The sequence below is a fragment of the Geotrypetes seraphini genome, chromosome 16 (genome assembly GCF_902459505.1).
Source record: "Geotrypetes seraphini chromosome 16, aGeoSer1.1, whole genome shotgun sequence".
NCBI lineage: Eukaryota > Metazoa > Chordata > Amphibia > Gymnophiona > Dermophiidae > Geotrypetes > Geotrypetes seraphini.
The window spans coordinates 47,714,569-47,738,292 of record NC_047099.1 but is presented as its reverse complement, the minus strand read 5'-3'; the positions used below and the strand labels follow the sequence as shown (position 1 = coordinate 47,738,292).

Here is a 23,724-nt window from a genome sequence, read left to right as displayed (position 1 = left end):
TCCTATACTTGGCTCACTTTTATTACATACAATATAGCAGTGATTTCACTATCTAGAGACATTTCTTTTTTCTTTAATTAAGGAAGTAAGTTATCAACATGGGTAACCGTTAAGTTATCTTACTGTTAAGCTCAGTTATTAGATCTCATTGCATAAAATGGGACCCGAGCTAAAGTAGCATAAAATAACCCATCTTAACAATAGCCCACTTTGATCATTTTCCCCCTCAGGGTATGAAATCTTCACTTTACATTTCTGTCCCACAGGAATCACCAGGCAGCTAACGTTCCAGCAACCTGACCATTCTTACAAAGGAAGCACCTGGTATTTTCCTGCCTTTGTTGAGTTCTTAGTTGATCAGTTGAGGTTGACGTTTCAATTTAAGGCACAATTAGGTTTTGGGCCATGGACCCTTTGCCCTCTGCATCTCTCAGAGGATCAATAGTTGAGGGTGAGGAAGCTGGGCAGAATCACACATAGCAGCTGCAGTCATGAAAGGAGATAGCGGAGATTAGGAGGGGAAGGGGAGAGTGGAAGCGCACACAGGAGGAAGAAGAGGGGCCACCAACCCCAGATGCTCCATCAATGCCCTGTGGCCACTAATATCCACCCATCAAGCCATGTCCATTCATCCTAGGGTTACCAGATGTCCAGGAAAACCCAGACAGCTCCTCCTTTCAGAGGACTGTCCAGGAGCCCGGACAGACTTTCCAAAACCTGGTAGTTTGTCCAGATTTTGAAAAGCCCCAACGAACTCTGGCCTCATCTGGAGGGTCTCTAAGCATGGACGGATGATGTCACACACATTTGCGCATGCTCCAAGCCCTCCAGACGCGGGCAGACGCTCGCCGAGGAAGAAGAGAGGAGGGCGGTGTCATGTAACCGGGGTTTTGCGGCCAAAAATATGTTAATCCTAATTCATTCCCCTCTGTCAAACTTTCACATCCTCATTCGGTTTACGCCTGCTCCTATCTGTCGGAGGTTTGGACCAGCTCCCACACTCTCTACAGAAACAGGAGGGGGTAGTTGAGCTTTATCTGGTCCTCTAATCTACCCTCACATGCTTCCCCAGCTCTCACATGGTTAGCAGGCATAGAATTTGAACCCTACCAAAATTTAGACACCCCCCCCCCTGCTGCGGTGCCATTCTGATTTTTGATTAATGAATTACTGGTAATCTACCTAGATCTCATACATGACCCTAGCAACTCCAACCTTACTGTGTTACTTCCTGCTTTAAATGGATAAAGGAAAGTGGAGGCAGGGAAGGAGGGTTGTAAGAGGTTTTAAAGGTCTGCAAACCACTATCAGCTCATATTATGGTCCAGAATGGGATCTTGCAACCCTGCAGAGAGTCTAATTTGCTCACATCCATGTATAGCTCCTAAAAAACTTGTGTTGGGTTTATTAGACATAATGTTGGATGCCAGCACATCTGCCAATCTGACCTGGATAGCTGAGATCAACCTAATCAGTCAGATAGCATGAACAGGCCAGGATTCAGGGCTGTATCAGCCACTCCGGGCCTACAGGTGATCAAGAACTTATTGCTATGTCCTTAGAAACTGATAGGCAAGTTTGTTTTCTTCTATCTCTCCCACCCTCCACTGCTGTGAGGCAGGTTAACTGCCTACGTGGTGAAGATCTATGCCATGGCCAACTCCTTGGTGTTTGTTGACACCGTCATGCTATGCGAGTCTGTGCGTTGGCTGCTGATGGAGAAACAGAAACCAGATGGGCTCTTCCAGGAGGATGGCACCGTGTACTCAAAACCATTGCAGGTACTATCATGGTGGTTGTGTGCTGCTGACATGGGGGTGACATGGGGGTGACACCTGCCCTTTTTTTCTTTAACACTAGTGTCTCACAAACTTTGTCAAGCCACAGCACACTAAACATAGTGGCCACGGCTCAAGGCATCCAGAAGTGCACAGACGTCGATGCGATGTTGTCACGTGCATGTGTGATGTCATCACGTTGACGTCCGCACATGCGTGAAGCTTCTCCAGATGGGCCCTGAGCCGCCAGTGGGGCGTGCCAGAAGGGAAGATGTGTGGAGAGGAGAGGCCTAACACTGGCTGACTGCCTACAGGATGTGCCTTTCGCCACAAGAGGCATGTCCTGTAGACAGTCAGCTGGCACCGGCTTCTCACGACACACCTGAAATCTTGGGCGGCACACCGTCTGCGATATACTGTTATACACAAAATAACCAGGTTCTTGTTAATTGGAGAGGGGGGGAGTTGGAGGGAAGATACACGTTCCTATGAGCCTCCAGTACTGTATGATCCTCGTACCATGGAGTTCCCAAAGCCTGATGAAACTGGTAAAGTATTTATCACAGTGTAGATGACGGCAGACATAGACCTGAACAGTCTATCCAGTCTGCCTCAGAGTCACACTCATTATCAATTCATGATTTAAAGAACAGAGTTCAACACTGAAGAACATTATTAGGGATAGAAAGTCATTCCTTGTCTCTAATGGGACTTTTAATACCTACTACAGCCCAGCTCACATCTCACCCTTCTCCCATCTGCACGAGGCAAATCCTTCTCCTCCTACAAGGAGGTTTTGAGCAAGAGGAGCCATCAGGATGAGAGTCAGATGGGAAGGAGTTAAAAGATATGGGAGCAAGGCACGATGGCTTCCTGATGAGAGCTGGACAGGCAATGCCGAGCGAGGCCATGTGTCTGAGTGGCTATCAGATGTATCAGTTTGAGGCCTGCCAAAGAAAGAGGCCCTGATAAAGACAGATGAAGAGAGTAAGGGCATAGTCCATTGACTCCCAAATAAGGAAGGAGGGAGAAGACAGGGTCCCTGATGAGAACCAGAGCCCACTGACTCCCAAATAAGGAAGGAGGGAGAAGACAGGGTCCCTGATGAGAACCAGAGCCCACTGACTCCCAAATAAGGAAGGAGGGAGAAGACAGGGTCCCTGATGAGAACCAGAGCCCACTGACTCCCAAATAAGGAAGGAGGGAGAAGACAGGGTCCCTGATGAGAACCAGAGCCCACTGACTCCCAAATAAGGAAGGAGGGAGAAGACAGGGTCCCTGATGAGAACCAGAGCCCACTGACTCCCAAATAAGGAAGGAGGGAGAAGACAGGGTCCCTGATGAGAACCAGAGCCCACTGACTCCCAAATAAGGAAGGAGGGAGAAGACAGGGTCCCTGATGAGAACCAGAGCCCACTGACTCCCAAATAAGGAAGGAGGGAGAAGACAGAGTCCCTGATGAGAACCAGAGCCCACTGACTCCCAAATAAGGAAGGAGGGAGAAGACAGGGTCCCTGATGAGAACCAGAGCCCACTGACTCCCAAATAAGGAAGGAGGGAGAAGACAGGGTCCCTGATGAGAACCAGAGCCCACTGACTCCCAAATAAGGAAGGAGGGAGAAGACAGAGTCCCTGATGAGAACCAGAGCCCACTGACTCCCAAATAAGGAAGGAGGGAGAAGACAGGGTCCCTGATGAGAACCAGATAAAGACAGGGAACACTTCCCCTCCCCCTTTTTTTTCTTTTTTAATAATAATTTACTTTTAACCTTTCATTTTTAACATTGTAAACCGGCCAGGTGTCCGTCGATGGTCGTTATATTAAACCTTAATAAACTTGAAACTTGACATTCTTCAGAGTTCCAGATATCAAGATCCATTTGATGCCCATCTGCTCCTCCTAAAAGCAGAAATTGTGCGGGTGGGCGGGGAGGGGGGGGGATTTTCACACGTTACTGACATTCTCTCTATTTTCACATCTCTCTCCCCCCCCAGGGTGGGTACCTGGGATCGGAGCAGGATGCCTCCCTCACTGCCTTTGTGCTGATAGCTCTGAAGGAAGTGGAGCCCACCTGTGGAAACCAAATCAGGGTAACACAACGCTCTCTTCCCTCCCCCCCTCCTTTCCCCCCATATAAACAGCTCTTACTGACTCCCCCCACCCTGTGATTTTCTGCAGATAAGATGGGGTGAAGGTGAAGAGGTGAACGGGGAGTAACCCCCCTCAAGACGCCCATCCATTCCTGGCTCCTTCTATTTTGAGGACAAACCTGCCTTGTTATTTTTTCAGTCTCCCTTTTCGTTCCCCCTCAGATCATGGCCAATGGGATGAAAAAAGCCGAAGCATACTTAGAGAAGCGTCTGCCCCAGCTATCTACTGTTTACAGCGTGGCGATTTCATCCTATGCCTTGGCGTTGATGGGCAATTTTGCTGCCGACAGCGTGATCGACAACTTCAAGTTCCCAGGTGAGTTTGACCCCTGCATGGTGAAAACAAGAGACAATAGCTTTCAAAAGTTCAGGCTGCGTCTGCGTCAGATATAAAACACTCCCTGTCCCTGGCCATGGTTATCTATTGCTACCCTACAGTACTCTGAGCAGGGAGGGAGATCTCTACGAGGAAGGCGTAATGGAGGGAGATCTCTACGAGGAAGGCGTAATGGAGGGAGATCTCTACGAGGAAGGCGTAATGGAGGGAGATCTCTACGAGGAAGGCGTAATGGAAGGAGACGCCACACTCCCTATCATCTTTTTGAAATAACCCTGGCCTTTTCCTTACAGGTAGACCCACTTGGGTGGTGAACCGGGAGCCATTCTCCGAGTACTCTATGGAGGCCACCGCTTATGCCCTCCTCCAGAAACTAACGCTTGGCAAGATCAAGGAGACCCACATTATAGCAAATTGGCTGGTAGAAAGGAGACAGTTTGGAGGGGGTTTTGGAAACACACAGGTGAGCGGGCTGTTTTCTCGTGATTCTTAGCCATGAAATAGAAGTCATAGAAACATAGAAAGATGACGGCAGAAAAGGGCCACAGCACATCAAGTCTGCCCACTCTACTGACCCACCTCTATAAGTCTGAGTGCTAATGACCTAGTTCCTTAACTCGACCCTCGTAGGGATCCCACTGGATGTCCCATTTATTCTTAAAGTCGAGCACGCTGGTGGCCTTGATCACCTGCACCGGAAGTTTGTTCCAGTGATCCACCACCCTTTCTGTGAAGAAGTACTTCCTGGTGTCACCACTAAATTTCCCTCCTCTGAGTTTAAGCGGGTGCCCCCTTGTGACCGAGGGACCCTTGGGAAAGAAAATGTCGTTTTCCACCTCGACACGACCTGTGACGTACTTAAATGTTTCAATCATGTCACCCCTTTCCCTGCGCTCCTCTAGAGTATAGAGCTGCAATTTGCCCAGTCTTTCTTCGTATGAGAGACCCTTGAGGCAGGCCAGGCCCAGGGCAATTTGATGGCCGACTGACATGATTGTTTTTAATGTAATTATTTTTGTCTGCTGCCTTTAATTTGTAGAACACAGTTATTGCCATGCAAGCCTTGGCCAAGTACATGACCTCTCTGCCCTCAGCAAACGAGATAGACCTACAGATCAACATGACGATAGACGGAAGAAGCCGACCCAACTTCATCATCATAACTAACAGTGATGCATACCTTGAGAGGACGAACCAGGTTAGCAAAGGGGGAAAGTGTTGTACCAAGACTCCCTCAACTTCAGCACACACACCTCAAGAAAGCACCCCGTGGTACGTCTCTGAGGATGGCACTGTGCCCTAATAGTGCTGGATCTCGTTTTATTCTGCTTCCCCACTCACTCCCACCTGCAGAGAAGAGAGATGACACGCTGACACCATTGGCCATTCGGCCACCCGAGAATTGGGATATCACTGCCCCTTTTATTAGTTATGTGCACCATCATAGGCAAATGAGCACCCCCCCCCCATCAGCACTGGAAAATTGGGGGTCAGAGATTATTCTTTGTGGTCAGTTATGTTAAATCCAACAGAGAGACCATCTGAAACAGTGTTTGATCTGAGGCAGTTGTAGATGATTATGTGTGTAATCTTTTAATTTTTTTTTAAGATTCCTGCTGCCAAAAACGTCCAGATAACTGTGACGGGAAAAGGAACAGGCACCATGACCGTGAGTAAATGAAACATCCCTAGCAGTTACAGTAATGGGCTGAAAACTAGGGAAACCAGGGTTCGAATCCCTCTCCTCCTACCAATACCCCTTGTGACCTTAAGAAAATTTTCACCCTCCATTGTCTCGAGTACAAAATAGAGGGGAAGCCTCCTGGGGCAGGAATGTACCTCTCCGTGAGTTTGGGTTTGGAAAGGCATTGTATTTGAATCCAAAATAATCCTAGGAGAGTCCAGGTTTTCATGTTAGGGTGGGAGGTGCCCTGCCCATCCTGGTTCCTGAACCCTAAATGCTGCCACCTCTACTCCTGTTGCACTACCAGGTGAAGGCAGTGCTGTACAGATAACACGTAAGAGCCAACCCCTGCCCTGTGGAGCTTATGCATGGAGGTTTCAGATGTTTTAATTATATTAAAACATGATTAAAATGGACAAAGCTGTGATCTCAGTATACTTTATGGAAACTCCGCGGCTCCTCTCGTCCAACTCTTCACCAAAGTATGGTCTACCTCCCGCAGAATACTTCTAAATCTCCCCTCCACAAAAAATCTTTAATACAAACGTGTTTTCCACTCCATGCTCACCTTTCTTGGTGTAAAAACTTGAAATGACCTTACTGAAGCAATCAGAATGGAACCTAACCTCTAGAAGAAATTGAAAACTCAGCTATTTGACACTTAATCCCCCTCCCCCCTCCTCGTCCCTCTCTATAAGTCGCCTTGAGCCTACCTAGGTATGAGCGACACAGAAATAGATTAGATTAGTTTACTTGACAATTGTTGTTGAATCAAGGCGGTTAAAAGCAATGGGTTCAAAACATTTTTTTTTTAAATCAAAAACCAGATGGATGTGGGAAATCGAGCCCTTCAGTAACAAGTTTTCCAAAAAGAAGATTCACTAATTATTGGATTATTGTGTCACCCTTCCTCTCCCAGGGTGACCTCAGGAGGATGTTCATCCTCTCCTCTCCTTCCACAGGTTATGACAGTTTACCACACACCCCTCTCGAAGCAAGTGAGCAAATGCAATTCCTTTGATCTGCGTGCCACTGTGGAGAACGTGCCAGCCAGTGAGTCATCCGTATGGCTTCGATGGGTGATGCTCCAGAGGAGGGGTTGCTGGAGCTAGGAAAGGGACGATTTGAATAGATTATAAAATGCTCCATCTGATGTTTTGATAATTGGTGTGCTGCTCAGGTGAGAGTGCTTTGCACACTCTCTGTGCTTGATGTTTAGATTCCACCCTCTTCGTTTACTGCAGACAGAAAGTGAATTACAAAGCTCTGCTGAGGTTGCCAGCCGCCGCCAGATGGCATAGCCCTAAGCTTTCATTTTGAGACAAAACACATCCGACACTTCCTCTTCCAGTTTCTCCCTGCAGCATCCAAGCAAAATTGCTTTGCCCAAAGGCTATGCATGAAGATGTGAACCCCCCCAGTCCAGCGGATACAGTTCTGCTATTGGTTCAAATTCTGCCATGGAGGATACAAATAAGTGTCAACGTTGGCAGCACTTTTCATAACCTCCAGATGGGGGAGAGGGCTCAATTTTTTTTTTTTTTAACAAGACACTTATGTCTAAAGTCAAGAAAGGAGCATAATTTAAGGCTAATAAAAGCAGCCCGCATTTAAAAGCCCAGTAATTTTTTTTTTAGTACTGGGCCTTATACATGTGTATTTTACAAAATGTACACGGGAAACTCTGGGCACAGCGTAGCCATAATTACCATCCTAATCTGTGTGTATTCATAATCACAGTTTAAAAATAGCCCTTTTGCATGTGGTACATGCATTATATAATTATCCCCGTGGCTGGAAGCCCCTCAACGTAAGGTAGTGCCCAAAAACATGAGCTAAAGGGTCGCATTTTATCCATCAAATAAGTCAGATCTGCATTCTCAGGCGCGCATTTTGAATTGTGGGTAAAACTATTGGTGAAATCTCAAATTTAAAGGCTGTTGCTGTTTTGACAGGGATGGACAGACAGAAAGAGGGAATTTACGAAAGCTTTATCCTAAGAATCCGAACCAGGTATTTAAATGCTCAAGTGTTTTTGTATTTTTTGTCTTACCAACTCTACTGCAACAGCTTATCATGTTTATAGCGCTACTAGACTTACAAAGCATTGTACTCAAAGACCCAAGAGACAGATCCTGATTCACAGAACTTACAATCTATTCCATAGAGGCAATCCAAAGAAGGGATTGTGAAATGAACAGACGTTTCCAAAAATTCTCCCATTCTCGCCCCTCTGAATCCCTGTCACCCTTCCCAGAAGCAAAAAAAAACTGCATGGCACCATTGGAAGATTTTTAACAAATATTTAATTCCCTAGACTCAAAGCATTTCTTACTCCTTCCGCCCCCTCCTACCAGTGGTTGATCTATGTGGCAAAGGAAGTGATTGGTTAGTTCTGGATCGGGGCACATGGAGATAATTCTGTAAAGAGGTGCTAATATTCACATGCCAATTACATGCAGAAGTAATTAGAATAGGACCATAAAAGCAAATGTGCGTGTCCAAATGGGTGTAAACGTCAAAGTTCTGCCAAAGCACATCATATAGATTTCACACATAACACACAGCTGCGTCTGTCATTCTATGTGGGCCTCAGTCACCCATGTGTAATACTGGTTGTCAATGGTCCATCAAACCCAGTAGCCTGCTCTCACGGTGGCCAATCCAGGTCATTAGTACCTGGTCAAACATTCCATGCTACCGATCAGGGCAAGCAAAGGTCTTTCTCAATAACAGACTATGGACTTTTCCTCCAGGAACTTGTCCAAACCTTTCTTAAAACCAGCTACGCTATCTGCTCTTACCACAACCTCTGGCAACGCGTTCCAGACCTTAACTAATTTCCTCCTATCGATTTTAAAAGTAGTTCCTGGCGTTACTCTTGTCTACCCTCCCTGCAACCTCAATTCACGTCCCCCTGTGTCTGCACGGAGCGTACGCATGACTCACACTTACCAAGTAACTTATAGAACCTTCAAAGCTGGCTTAAGTGTTGCATCTAAATTATACACATAATACAAGGGCTGGTCACTGCTAAGACCCCCTGGTAATTTTCCCAGCGTGGTATCCCTTAGAATGGACCAGTATTAGCTCTTATCTACAATAAGTTTTACTTTGGCACTGTTGCACTTTATGAAAAACTAAGATATTCACAAATTTAAAAACTAAACTAAACTAAAATGGCCCAGTGAGGATATAATGTATAAATCCAACCACTATGAAACAGATTTGAGTGGCTGGTGGCATTTCTGAGGGTCAATTGCATTCAATATTACCAGGGGGTCTTAGCAGTGACCAGCCCTTGTATTATGTGTTGATTTCTACTTTCCCATCTTTATAGACTTTTTCAACTATATAGTTTGCACTAATTGCATCTAAATTATAGGCATACAATATTATTATTATTATTTCTATACCACTCATATCCTAAGTGGTTTTACATTCAGGTACTTGATCATATTTCCCTGTCTGTCCTGGTGGGCTCAAACTCTATCTAGTGTACCTGGAGCAATGGGGGGATTAAGTGACTTGTCCAGGGTCACAAGGAGCAGTGAGGGATTTGAACCCACAACCTCAGGGTGCTGAGGCTGTAGTTCAACAGTATTCTATGACAGAAAATAGGCACTCCCAAGACACCTGTTATCAACTTGTCCTTAAGAAAGTAATGTTCTGGAAAAAAAAAAAAAAAAAAAAGGGAGCTCCACCTTCCACTCCTGAGGCAAATGAAACAAACTCCAAAAACCGCATCTGATATTGGTGCCTCAGTGTGTCAACCATATGCTGGCTGAGGGTTGAGTGGGATGAGGGGAGGGGCAGGGGATGTCATGAGTGCCAAGATGGCCGCTCTCAGGAACGTAATGGAAAAGAGCCGAGGAATTTAGCCATTTTTGCTTCCTTTAGGTACACAGGGGACTACGGTGCCACCATGACACTTATCGAAATCAATATGCTGACTGGCTTTGTACCGGATAAGGAAGACCTGAAGAAGGTAGAGCCCTTAGCGCATAAACCAGCAATTAAATGTTCATCTTGCATTCCAGTTTTACAAAGCTGGGTTTACAGCAAAAGGTGTGTTTTAGGCAGGGCTAGGACATTCATTTCCCATTTCAGAAAGGAAACAAACCTCTGTGTCCTGACAGATCTACACTGGGACATCCCCGTTTCGGAAAAATGCACTACAGGGATTCTGGAGGATACCCCCTTAATCCCCCATTGTTTGAGCAGGGGCGTAGCCAGGAGTAGGTCCAGCCCCACATGCTCAGTTTTTGCAAATATGCAAATGTTCCAGGTTCTCGTCAGCTGTTGCCACTTGGGGGATCCCCTCCAGCTCAGATAGTTATTGAGTTGAGGGGTGCAGGAAAATTTGTCTGCTCACCCATCTTGGGCTCAGGTCTACCCAGAATGCCATTGTCTCACTACATCCCTGGTTTGACGTCCCTTCCAAAAGCCAAACTGGCAAGGGGATACTGGGCTCTGTGACAGCTACGAAAAAAAAAAAAAGTGTTTATATTCAGACACGGAAATATTGATATTACTGTTCCACAACAAACAATTATGTGCCCATATTGATCTGTTGGGTGTCAGGTCAAAAGCACGCCGGGAGAAAGGCGCGAGCAGACAACTGAGCGCAGCATGGAGGCGCGCGCTGAAGAAAAAGACTGTTTTTAGGGGCTACGACGGGGGGTGGGGGGGGAACCCCTCCACTTTACTTAATACAGATCGCGCCGCGTTGTGGGGAGTTGTAACCCCCCACATTTTACTTAAAACTTAACTTTTTCCCTGTTTTTAGGGAAAAAGTTACGTTTTCACTAAAATGTGGGGGGTTATAACCCCGCCGCGATATGTATTAAGTAAAGTGGGGGGGCTCGCCAACAAAAACCCCTGTCGCAGCCCCTAAAAACAGTCTTTTTCTGTCTATGAACCGATCTGTTGGTATGTTATAAGGATCCATTTTAGAAAGATAAACATTTACCACATGTAAATAAACACCAATTTCTCTGTGCATTTTAAAACAGGATCTCCTTGAAAAAAACCTGTTCTAAACTGACCTGGTTGTCTCGGTTCCGATTTAAACATTCTGTCTAAAATGCCGCTCTACTTCTCTTAGCCAGAGATGACACTTCTGCATCTTGGTGCTGAACCCTAGTAGACAGTTCCATGTCACAAGATGCAGAGCAACAGCAGAATTTCCTTGGCATCTAAATCATGATGGTTCAAGTTGGCAGAGCTGCCTTCCTTCAGAGGGCTGCAGGGAGCCATCTTTTGGGTTGGATCTAGCAAAAAGATGTTGGCCAACCTGCAAACAGCTCTCGCTGTTCTTTAGGCGAAAGGTAGCCAGTGATTTAATTCCCTTCCCCCTCCCCCCCCCCCACCCAATAAATCCTAGCCCTCACTCATGAGCAGAAGGAAAACCACCAGGTACTATGCACTTTCCTTTCTATGCAACTGTAAGAGTCCAGGAGGTCAAAGTAAGACTCGTCAGCGCTGACAAAATGGAGCAGAAGTTAAGGCCGCAAGAATTTTTGGTGGATGGAATTTTGGACACATGAAAAAGTCCTCTACTTCCCTTCACAACATCCAAAATGCCAACAGATCAAAATTCTTGCGGCTTACGTTCTGCCCCGTTTTGGCAACAGCAATGCCAGAAGCTCACATACCTCCAGGAGGTCAACACAGTGATAGGAAACGCTTGGTAACAGTGTGGTGAAATATGGTATGGCCATGGACAAGGAAACTTGAGGTCAATCTTTGCACATTTGAGGAAGAGGAAGATGCCACAGTTACCAGCATTGATCAGTGGGGCTTCCCTCCAGTAAGACTGATCGCTCATGTGGATTATCTTGTGAGCCAGAAGGGAGGGAAACTGGAAAGAAAGGCATAGCAATGTGTGTTCACAGGAGGGTGGGAGACATCTGAAATGGATTTCCAATGGTGTTGTACAAGCCAGAACAGTGACGGAATTCAAGTGTTTTTAAGATGGACACACAGGGCCTTTAAGAAAGGAGGGGGATGACCACAAGATGAAGAAAGGGAGGTGGGGTTAACCACTCCTTTTCTGTTTCCGTAATGCCACCTTACTGACTTCCTGTTCTCCACTTCTTCACGCTCAGCTCACTAACAATGTGGAAAACTACATCTCCCAGTTTGAAACCCAGACCACCGTCAACAACGGAACTGTGATCATTTACCTGGATAAGGTGAGAGGAATGAGCAGGCAGCAGACAGTGGGGTGGTTTTAACTGGGAGAGAGGAGAAAAATGTTCTAATTTCATTCATGTCCCTTCCCGACAGCAGTGGTTCTCAACAGATGACCTGACTCCTCCATTCAGAATGGTCTCTGGATTTTTAACATGGGAAGAGAAGGGGGCTGGGAATGTATTAGAAGAGGTAGAAGTGGAGAAGGAGACTTTCAGATGAAACTTTGTCACTGTTGCATGTCTGGCTGGAGTCTTAATTCTGAGCCAAAAATCTTCGTCTAAAATTAGATATTAAATGCATCTTTAAAAAGATAACTTAAGAAATTTTTTTAATTGGTTAAGGTCTTTCCACAGTTGGGGGGCCATTACTGAGAACATATCCTGTCTTCTAATACCTATGATTTTGTGATGTTGAACGAAGGGACCGGGAAGTATTATGGGGAATATTGAGGTTTTTTAAAGATTAAAGTTTTAAATACTAAAAGTAATATTTTGAAAGTAATGCGGTGACTCCATAACTAATGCAAATGTTGCACCTGTGTCCTCCACCCCATTGCATTTAAATTTCTCGTACATCGTTCTTCAGCTGCAGATTGTAATGTTCAGTGTGTCATGCATTTGAAGGTCAAGAGATGGTTTTGTGTTCATTATCTTTCAAAGTCAGCTAGGCAAGGGGTGAGGGAATCCTCCGATGACTGCTTTGAGATGGAATGAGGCTTTGCTCGGGTCTATGTCAACAGAAGAGTAGTGTGTGCTGTGTAATAAGTAGCCAATGGCTCTCTAATGAGTTGTCCAATGACCTGATGAAGGTAATGGCTGGGCTGTACGATCACTGGGAAAATGTTTCCTTTTCCTCATGACGTGGCAGACCACCAAGGTGCTGACCCCTTGGTTTTGCTCACAGGTCTCCACCGACCAAGACACGGTGATCGGGTTTAAGATCCACAAGTACTTCCCAGTTGCGCTCCTCCAGCCAGCGGCGATCACCATCTATGAATATTATGACCAAGGTAGGTGGGATTTGAGTTTCTCATGCTGCCCTGCAAACCTAGCTGTCAATATCCACATGACAGGGCTGTGGCCAGCCAATTCTAGCCCATTAAAACTCCGGTTTCTTTATTCGCCTATATTAATGGAGTTAAAACACAAGCTGCATCCATTTAACCAGCTAGAGAGGGGAACAGGTATTCCTGGGTTAGGCTTTCAAACACACTCAGCGTTTATCGATGTGTGTGTTCACATAACCAAAAATTTCAGCTGGGTTTTCTCTCGCCCCATTGGCACTGTCTGTCTAACACCAGTCCCCTACTGTTCAAATGAAACTCTCCCCCCAACAAGTCAGATATCCTAGATTAGGCCTAGGTGGAGGGAGGGAGTGATAAAGGGGGAAATTGAAAAATCAGTGCTGTGTCCAGCTCCCCTTGCTGAATACCATAGGTGGAGATCTTACACTTACTCCTGCTGAAACCTGGTGTGTGACTTTTAAAAACTTGAGAACATAATGAACATCCTCCGGTCAGGCCCAATTTCCTGTTTCCACAGTGGCCAATCCAGGTCACAAAACATGGGCAAAAACCCAAACACCAAAAAGTAAGCAAGATTCCATGCTACCGATCCCAGGGCAAGCAGTGGCTTCCCCCATGTCCCTCTCAACAGACTGTGGACTTTTCCTCCAGGAACTTGTCCAAACCTTTCTTAAACCCTGCTAGGCTGGCAACGCGTTCCAGAGCTTAACTATTCTTTGGTGAACAAATATTTCCTCCTATTGATTTAGAAGTATTTCCCTGTAAGTTCATCGAGTGTCCTCTAGTCGTCGTAATTTTTGATGGAGTAAAACAACTGATTCATTTTTAACAACTGGGCACGGAACGACACTTGTTAACTCTATTGATTGTTACTGCCTAATTAAGGCTCCTTGTTATCAAGCTGTGTTAGGCTCAGAATTCCTATGAGCGGCGGAGCTTTCACCGCGGTGGCCGGCAATAAAAAAAACCCTAACACGGTTTGATAAAGGGGGGCCTACGAAATTCGATCTGAGATCCACACCCAAATTTGGATGACCTACACAGAATCCAGAAGGAAAATGAACGGAGAAATGCGAGTCCTTCCCTACTCTATCAGGGCACAGATACAGGTCAGCCAGTCTCCCGTAAGCAGGAGGAAATGGGGACCCTCCTTCGCCAGCCCCCTCCGGTTTTCTCATGGTTTGAGGGTGCAGGAGACACCCCCCTCCCTGTTAAACAAATAATCCTTGACCCCCCATTTCTTTCCATACAGCAAAGACTGAGAATGAGAGAGAGTAACTGTGCCGTGTGAACAGTCCCTTATACACAAGATTCAGACATAACAGACTTCAGATTGTCTTCATGTTAGTTAATGGCAATAATAGAACACCTCCCCCCCCCAAAAAAAAAAAAAAAAAAAACCCTTACGTTCCATTTTTTTTATAAAATCTGATGAAAACAGAAGGATGCTTCCTGATTTATCCATATTGATAGATCTTTAAACATTAAAAGCAGCCCTTTCATATGGATTTTTTTCTTCCTTTCTACAGTCAAGAGATGTACCAAATTCTATCACCTGCCAAACCAGAGCGGAGAGCTGAGGAAGCTGTGTCAAGGGCAGGTCTGCGTTTGCGCCGAAGGTATTGGACGCCGGGCTGCAGTAAAGAGAGCAGGATCTGAGCATCTCGGTGCACAGGAAAAACCATCAGGCCCTGCCCCCTCCCCATTGCAAATACTACAGAGACTCCCAATTTAAACATCCCCTATGCCCATTCCAGGCTTTTTTTGAACCCTGATACCATCTGAGGAAATTATTTTTACACTGCTGCCTCCCCCGAAGTCAGGTCTACACTAGTAAGGTCCCTTCGATGGTATGGCAGTCCCACAGATGCTGTGTGGTCAATCTATTCTATAAGTCTCCTCCCTTTTCGTGAAGAAATACCTCCATACTCCTCATCCCCATTTTCGTATCTTATCCCCAGGTCCTTTTTAAATTAGTGGAGGCAATAGTGGGGACAGGAAGAAGATTGTGATGTTAACTGAATTACCATTATCTGCAGGGCAAAAAAGGGAGATGTGTTATGATTTGGAAACCTGAGTCCAAAATGAATCCTAAGCGACCCAAATTGACCCCAGCCTCTTAAAAATAACCAAGTCATTTGGTTAGAGAGAGTTTTATTAGAGGTCCAGATGATTCTCCTCTCTGTTTTCCCTAGAAAAATGCCCCTCACAGCAGAACAATGAGGAGATCCCTACATTACTGGATCTGGTGAACGAGGCCTGCAAATCAGGAGTGGATTTCGGTAAGTGTCGTGCCACCCCCAACCCCGCAGAAGGCCAGTTGTGATGTCACCCAGATTAGGGAAGACAAACGACATCATGCTTGACCTCCTCTTCCCCCACGGATGGCCAGCCCCCAGTCCCCACGCCCTTTTTAGCATTAAGATTTGAGTGGGTGGAAAAAAGGAAATCAATCCAAATGAAGGAACCAGAGTTCTTTCTGAAAGAAACCTTGTCTTTGGTTTCCTCAGTTTACAAGGCCAAATTGGTGAATTCCGAACAAAAGGACAGTTATTTTTACCACAATATGACGATCCTTGACGTCATCAAGGAAGGTGAGCGATTATATGACTTTCAAGGAAGTTCTGGATGGTTATATTCTTGTTTAAAAAAAAAAAAAAAAAAAATCCTTTCCTCCTATAAACATTGTATACTAGCAGAGTCTCTTAGGTGGTAGTCCCACAGATGCTGTGAGGGTCAATCTATTTTATACATCTCCTACTTTTCTGTGAAGAAAGACCTCCATACGCCTCCTCACCATTTTTGCATCATTTAGATTATGAGGTGCTCCATCCGGGAAGTGACACTACTCTCTCCCCATTAACCTCTCCAGGTACAGACATGAAGGCAGCAGAAACGCCAACCAGCCGAAGGTTCATCAACCACATGGCGTGCGAAGAAAAGCTGAGACTGGAAGCCAACAAGGAATATTTAATCATGGGCATGACCTCTGACCTCTGGGAAACACAAGCTGAGTGAGTGAGAAACTTTCAGAAGAGTCAGCCATAGCCAGGGCCGGCTCAACCGGCAGGCAAACTAGGTTATCGCCTAGGACAGCAGCTTCTGGGTGGGGAGGAGCAAAACGCACAAAAAAACCCCCGCCATGTACGATTACACTTTGATGAATTTGTCACAGGATTTGTTTAAAAAAAATCTTGAGCAGGGAGGAGCCTGAGGGCCTATAATTTTAATGGGGGGCGGAAGGGGCTCAAGACTGAAACTTTGTCTAGGTTACCTAATATCCTGTCCAGGATCTGTTGAGGAATGGAGGAAGTGATTTTTCTTTTGTAAGGGTTCAGAACTATATTTTGTTTGAATTGCTTAAATCCCCTTTTGTATGTTTTCTCTCTCCCGCTCCCCTTCTTTTCGCGTTCTTAGGATGACCTACGCTCTGAGCAGCAGCACCTACATCCTTTGGTGGCCAGAAGAGGAGATGCTCCGCGAAGTTTTGCAACATTTCTCCGACCACATCAAAACGTCTGGCTGTGAAACGTAACCTTCATCTGTCCATCCGCACCCCACCTTCACTGACCCTGCTGCAACGTACTGGGTTGCTTCTTTGTGAATCGTGCAGACTTTGGATTTCAGAAGTGTAAAATACATTTTATAAAACTTAATACTGGCATTTATACGAGACCCTTATCTCCAGGTGTGGTGCACAATATACGCTACTCAGGCACGTGTGTTAAAAGTGGCCTGGGTTGCCAATTGCATGAGAGGTGGAAGTTAAAAATAAAACTATGGGGTCCATTCATCGTTCATACATAAGCGTCTCATGTGCATTCATTAAAAGCGTATACCAGCAGGTTTGGGGCTTCCAATCGCGTTTTCACATTTGCATGATTTGTTGGTAATCCACTGCCCCCTCCCCTCCCTCCGTGCCATAGATTGATGCTCACGCGTGCCTACGACGTAGATTTTCCTGGCACAAGCGCACATTTATGCCTCTTTCCGTGAACTATTCTGCATGGCAGTCGCTTTCTCCGACGACTGATCAGATGGAATTGCAAACTTTTTCGACCAGCGCCCGTCATTTAGAAATAGGATTTAACGGGGACTTTTGAGCATCAGGGGCTAAATCTGGTAGGGTGTAAGGAGCCAATGTGGCTGTGCAAGAAGAGAAGTAGCAAACAAAGGATCCCGACGCCAGCGTTTTAATTTAGCGAGTTTACATTTCAGCTCAAGGCGGATTACAGTAAAAATATAGAAACGTTATATTTTTGAAAAAGCCACATTTGCAATTGCTAAATCTCTCTAAGCTGATTCGGTAGAGAATTCCACAAGACAGGTCCAGCCGCGGTAGCAATGCTGCCACGATAAATGCGCCGAAGCCCAAAGGAATTGAAAGAGCTTTGGTGCATTCATCCCCTCTTTTACAAAGCCGCACTAACATTTTAAGCACAGGCCGTGGCGGTATGAACTTCAACGCTCATAGAATTCCTTTGAGCATCGGGGTTCTTACCACCACTAAAAACGCTAGTGAGGCTTCGTTAAGGAGGATTTTACTGCGGCAGCATTGTTATCACGGTTTTGTAAAAGGAGCCCCAAGATTTACAAAACGGCACCTAGGGTGACATTCGATATAATGTACTACAAGTCCAAAAATCCAGATGCCAGAAATCTGGACCACTTGAGAATCCAGACTCTTGGGGAAAGAGAGAGATGGTGACGCTGGAGCAATAAGACAAAGCATGAACAAAGAAAAACATGTTTACAATAAAATACTGATCTTCTATGACTGTCCTACTATGGACTAATTCAATGAGACATAATATTTAAGGTTCTTTGTATGGTTTCTTGTAAATATATCCATCTTGGTAAATGAAGTATTTTGTGTTTGAGAGGGAATAAATCATCGAAACCGGCGGGTTCATTTTTTCTTTATTCCTTGAATTTAAAAAGTACTGCCTGTAAATCTGAAAAATCTGGACTGATCCAATCTTTGAGCAATCCAGATTCTTGGCCTTGTACAAGGTGCAAAGTGATGCATGTTGGTAACAAAAATCATATGCATGAATACAGGATTGTCCAGTGCTATACTGAGAGAGAGCCCCAAGGAAATTGACTTGGGAGTACTTGTAGACAAGTCAATGCATGGCGGCGGCAAAAAGGGCAAACAGAATGCTAGGAATGATTAAGGGGATCACAAGCAGATCGGAAAAAGTTATCATACCATTGTACCGGGCCATGGTACGCCCCTACCTGGAATACTGCGTCCAACAACGGTTGCCGTACATGAAAAAGGACATAGTACTACTCGAAAGGGTCCAGAAAAGAGCAACAAAAATGGTTAAGGGACTGGGGGAGTTGTCATACAACGATAGATTAGAGAAACTGGGCCTCTTCTCCCTTGAAAAGAGGAGGCTGAGAGGGGACATGATCGAAACATTCAAGATATTGAAGGGAATTGACTTAGTAGAGAAAGACAGGTTGTTCACCCTCTCCAAGGTAGGGAGAACGAGAGGGCACTCTCTAAAGTTAAAAGGGGATAGATTCTGTACAAACGTAAGGAAGTTCTTCTTCACCCAGAGAGTGGTGGAAAACTTGGAACGCTCTTCCGGAGGCTGTTATAGGGGAAAACACCCTCCAGGGATTCAAGAAAGGGTTAGATACGTTCCTGCTGGACCAGAACGTACACAGGTAGGGCTAGTCTCAGGGCGCTGTTCTTTGACCAGAGGGCCACCGTGTGAGCGGACTGCTGGGCACGATGGACCATGGTCTGACCCAGCAGCGACAATTCTTATGTTCTTATCTTAAAAAGAAATAAAACTTTAAACTCTATTCCTGCTTTTAAAAGTAACCAAATAATTTCACAAGTAAAATTTGCTACAGAAATTTGGGGCTAATTATACAACCAAAAAGAGGAGTCTATGGGGTCCTTTTATTAAGGACACACGCTAAACGCTAAGGCATACATTATAGCCTATGGGCATCTTAGCATTTAGCGGACCTTAATAAGCAGACATAATTGAAGAAATTACTTCCAAAGCTCCATTATCCGTTAAAATATCTGGGGGTAGGAGAGAAAATTAGAGGGGTGGATAAAGAGAAAGCATTTGGGGGGCAAAAGGAATATGTGTGACAACGAGAGAGTCCACTGGGTTTTAACTAGATGCGAAATCTCAGGCTCAGAATAACTCCTTCCCCAAATTAAGGGAACTTTTTATTAGGATGCATTAACCGATTTAGCACAGACCCATCTAATTAACCATCATACATATTAACATGAAAGTTGAACATGAATTATGCCTCCTAATATCACCCCTCCCCCACCCGACATCCATTAAATCCCTATGGGCATTGGAACCAGTACCGCAGCAGCACCTGCTATCATGGCATTGTTATGTTTGGGGCTAGAGAGAGCCATCCAGTCTGCCCATCCGCAGTAACCGAGGGATCCCACGTGCCTGTCCCAGGCTTTCTTGAATTCAGACCCAGTCTCCGTTCCTGAGCCTATCACCTCTTCACTTCATCCTATGCCCTCTCATTCCAGTGCATTCTTATCCATCTAATTGGTTTTAGGGATGTGAATTCTTTTGCCATGAATTCTTAATCCACGGGGGAAAAATGCACAATACACAGTTGACTCAAAAATTCTCCTAATGGAGCTAAACATATATTAACACCACTTTTTACAAAGCCGCAGTGGTATGAGTTCCAACGAGCTTCATAAAAGGAGGATAAGTAAAGATTGCAGGCCTGATTCTATTTTTCCATTGCAAATGCAAGCAGTGTCTCACTACTGGTTCACCACACAATTGTTTCCCACATACTCACCTTTATAGGACCCCCAGGGACCCCTGAAGAAGACTTTTTGTCGAAACGCGGACCGTGTTGGGTCTTGTATCCCTAGCAGACTAGGTCCTTTAAGGCTCTTATGTGGATGATATACTTTTATGTAGATGGAATTATTTTATGTGGATGATTTTAGTGTACCTTTGGAACTTTGATACTTTCAAATAAAGTCCATTTGGGAACATCGTCACTCCACAGAGGTTTTTTTTGGTTTTCTCTATAAGGTGTATTTCAGATAGGTGCCATAGGGTGCCTACATTTTATTTATATATATCTCATCTTTCCAGGAGAGCTCAGAACGGTTACAAGTTCACATATAGACAAACGTAGCGTGGCATGGCATGGCATAACAGACAAGCGTATTACATATAGCATAAAATCAAACAAACCCACAAACAAGGGAGTCATTGGGAAATAGTTCAGAGCCATCAGGCTCTGATGCAGTTCCCCAGGATTGCATTTTCTAGGGGTATAACGATAGCCCAACACTGTAATCTTTTGAAATGGAGTAGGGGGAGGGACAATATTGGTCATCATAAATGCTGTGGTAGATGCCAATGGTGTCCTCTCGCTATTGAGGGGAGCCATTGGAAAATTCCGGGGAGGGAGGTGGTTTTAAAATCCACATCTAATACTGATTATAACTCTACAGATGTTGTGTATGTGATCGTATGTCCCTGTGGGTTACAATATTTTGGACGGACGAATAGGGCGGTCCGTATTAGACTAACGAAACATAAATCTCGTATTGTCAACAGGGTCACCCAAGCCCCTTTGGTAGAGCACTGGGGACGACTGCATCACAGGATTGAGGACATTAGATGGCGTGGAACCTAATGGTCTCAATGGGGAACTGGAATAGGAATTCTTGTTTGATTGATTGATCTCCAGTCCAATTGGGCACGAGGGGGGTGGTACTTTTACATTTAACTTCCTGCTACTTAAACACCGGGACTGAACGCCGCCGTTTCCTTTCACATAATATAGGGAGTTGGATGACAGACACAGCCCCGGTAAGAGAATAAAGCTTTTTGGTGTGGGTGAGTTAGAATTAGATGTATTTGAGTGTGAAAGAGGGGAGTGTTGTATAAAGGTTTTACAGCTGTCCTTTCTCTATTTTTATAGGGAGCCCCTTGGCAAAGCGCGATATGTGCGAGACATGTTGGGGCACAACCCCCGTTCTAAGGCTGAGATAAGTGCTTTACCCTAATATTTAAATACATAAATATATCTTTTTCATACTATTTAAAACTATTTAACAAACAAAGCAATATATACATATGTCGAGACCAATGATGAAAGGCACCATGGGATTCTTCCCGCTTTTGAACGGTTTATAGCGGTGGATATCTCCTCATAGTGAGATATCTGATACTAGTGGTGATAATTATATTTGGAGCTTGGAGTTAGTGATTACATATAGCACGGCAGGCATGGCATAACAAAGCGCAGCATGGCATTACATATAGCATGGCAGGCATGGCATAACATAAAGCACAGCATGGCATTACATATAGCATGGCAGGCGTGGCATAACAAAGCGCAGCATGGCATTACATATAGCATGGCAGGCATGGCATTATAGACAAGCGTAGCATGGAATTACATATAGCGCAGCATGGCATTACATATAGCATGGCAGGCATGGCATAACAAAGCGCAGCATGGCATTACATATAGCATGGCAGGCATGGCATTATAGACAAGCGTAGCATGGAATTACATATAGCGCAGCATGGCATTACATATAGCATGGCAGGCATGGCATAACATAAAGCACAGCATGGCATTACATATAGCATGGCAGGCATGGCATAACATAAAGCACAGCATGGCATTACATATAGCATGGCAGGCATGGCATAACATAAAGCACAGCATGGCATTACATATAGCATGGCAGGCGTGGCATAACAAAGCGCAGCATGGCATTACATATAGCATGGCAGGCATGGCATTATAGACAAGCGTAGCATGGAATTACATATAGCGCAGCATGGCATTACATATAGCATGGCAGGCATGGCATAACATAAAGCACAGCATGGCATTACATATAGCATGGCAGGCATGGCATAACATAAAGCACAGCATGGCATTACATATAGCATGGCAGGCATGGCATTATAGACAAGCGTAGCATGGAATTACATATAGCGCAGCATGGCATTACATATAGCATGGCAGGCATGGCATAACAAAGCGCAGCATGGCATTACATATAGCATGGCAGGCATGGCATTATAGACAAGCGTAGCATGGAATTACATATAGCGCAGCATGGCATTACATATAGCATGGCAGGCATGGCATTATAGACAAGCGTAGCATGGAATTACATATAGCACAGCATGGCATTACATATAGCGTAGCATAGCATTACAGAGAAGCATAGCATGGCATTACATATAGCATGGCAGGCATGGCATTACATACAGACAAACATAGCAGCATGGCAAGCATGGCATTTCATATAGACAAGAGTAGCATGGCATTACATATAGACATAAGAACATAAGAATTGCCGCTTCTGGGTCCATCATGCCCAGAAGTCCGCTCACTCGGCGGCCCCTGGGTCAAAGACCAGTGCTCTAAAATGAGTCCAGCCTCACCTATGTACGTCCCAGTTTAGCAGGAACTCATCCAGCTTAGTCTTGAAACCCTGGAGGGTGTTTTCCCCTATAACAGCCTCCGGAAGAGCGTTCCAGTTTTCTACCGCTCTCTGGGTGAAGAAGAACTTCCTTACGTTTGTACGGAATCTATCCCCTTTCAACTTAGTGCCCTCTTGTTCTCTCTACCTTGGAGAGGATGAACAACCTGTCTTTATCTACTAAGTCTATTCCCTTCATTATCTTGAATGTCTCGATCATGTCCCCTCTCAGTCTCCTCTTTTCAAGGGAGAAGAGGCCCAGTTTCTCCAATCTCTCACTGTACAGCAACTCCTCCAGCCCCTTAACCATCTTAGTTGCTCGTCTCTGGACCCTTTCGAGTAGTACCGTGTCCTTCTTCATGTATGGCGACCAGTGTTGGACACAGTACTCCAGGTGAGGGCGCACCATGGCCCGGTACAGCGGCATGATAACCTTCTCCGATCTGTTCGTGATCCACTTCTTTATGATTCCTAGCATTCTATTCGCCCTTTTCACCGCCACCATACATTGCGTGGACCGCTTCATCGACTTGTCGATTAGAACTCCCAAGTCCCTTTCCTGGGAGGTCTCTCCAAGTACCGCCCCGGACATCCTGTATTTGTGCATGAGATTTCTGTTACCGACATGCATCACTTTACACTTATCCACGTTGAACCTCGTTTGCCATGTCGATGCCCATTTCTCCAGCTTGATTATGTCACTTTGTAGCATAGCAGCATGGCAAACATGGCATTTCATATAATCTAATCTAATGCTTAGTTTTGTATACCGAGTCCTCAATCCAAGATTGCTCGACTTGGTTTACAGTAGTTAGATAAGGTAATGAAAAATATAAAACAGTAATTAAATTAAGTACATAGTAACATAGCAGAAGTGGGAGAGGAATTAATTACCAAAGTGTTTGGTGACCAGGGTGGTTTTCAGAGACTTGCGAAAGGATGAAAGAAAACTAAAACTTTGCAAAAAAAAAAGTGGAAGATCATTCCAAAGTTGGGTGAACTTGAAGGACAAAGATTGACCAAAAGCTTTGGTTCTTTTAATACCTTTACTAGATAATAATAATAATA

General features: G+C 45.0%; 1 protein-coding gene across 1 annotated transcript in view; it reads left to right on the top strand.

Moving 5' to 3' along the window:
• The window catches only part of LOC117349840 (complement C3-like), a 43,835-nt gene extending 25,716 nt beyond the window's left edge, over positions 1-18,119 (top strand). The window contains exons 25-41 of the mRNA XM_033923445.1: positions 267-324; positions 1,622-1,781; positions 3,774-3,869; positions 4,092-4,245; positions 4,560-4,729; positions 5,306-5,464; positions 5,876-5,935; positions 6,913-7,003; positions 7,906-7,963; positions 9,851-9,938; positions 12,061-12,147; positions 13,052-13,157; positions 14,702-14,791; positions 15,368-15,454; positions 15,683-15,766; positions 16,045-16,186; positions 16,590-18,119. Coding sequence (XP_033779336.1) covers positions 267-324; positions 1,622-1,781; positions 3,774-3,869; positions 4,092-4,245; positions 4,560-4,729; positions 5,306-5,464; positions 5,876-5,935; positions 6,913-7,003; positions 7,906-7,963; positions 9,851-9,938; positions 12,061-12,147; positions 13,052-13,157; positions 14,702-14,791; positions 15,368-15,454; positions 15,683-15,766; positions 16,045-16,186; positions 16,590-16,707 — 1,808 coding nt within the window. The 3' untranslated portion in view covers positions 16,708-18,119. The remainder of the gene's footprint in view (positions 1-266; positions 325-1,621; positions 1,782-3,773; positions 3,870-4,091; positions 4,246-4,559; positions 4,730-5,305; positions 5,465-5,875; positions 5,936-6,912; positions 7,004-7,905; positions 7,964-9,850; positions 9,939-12,060; positions 12,148-13,051; positions 13,158-14,701; positions 14,792-15,367; positions 15,455-15,682; positions 15,767-16,044; positions 16,187-16,589) is intronic.
• Positions 18,120-23,724: the final 5,605 nt, after the last annotated feature.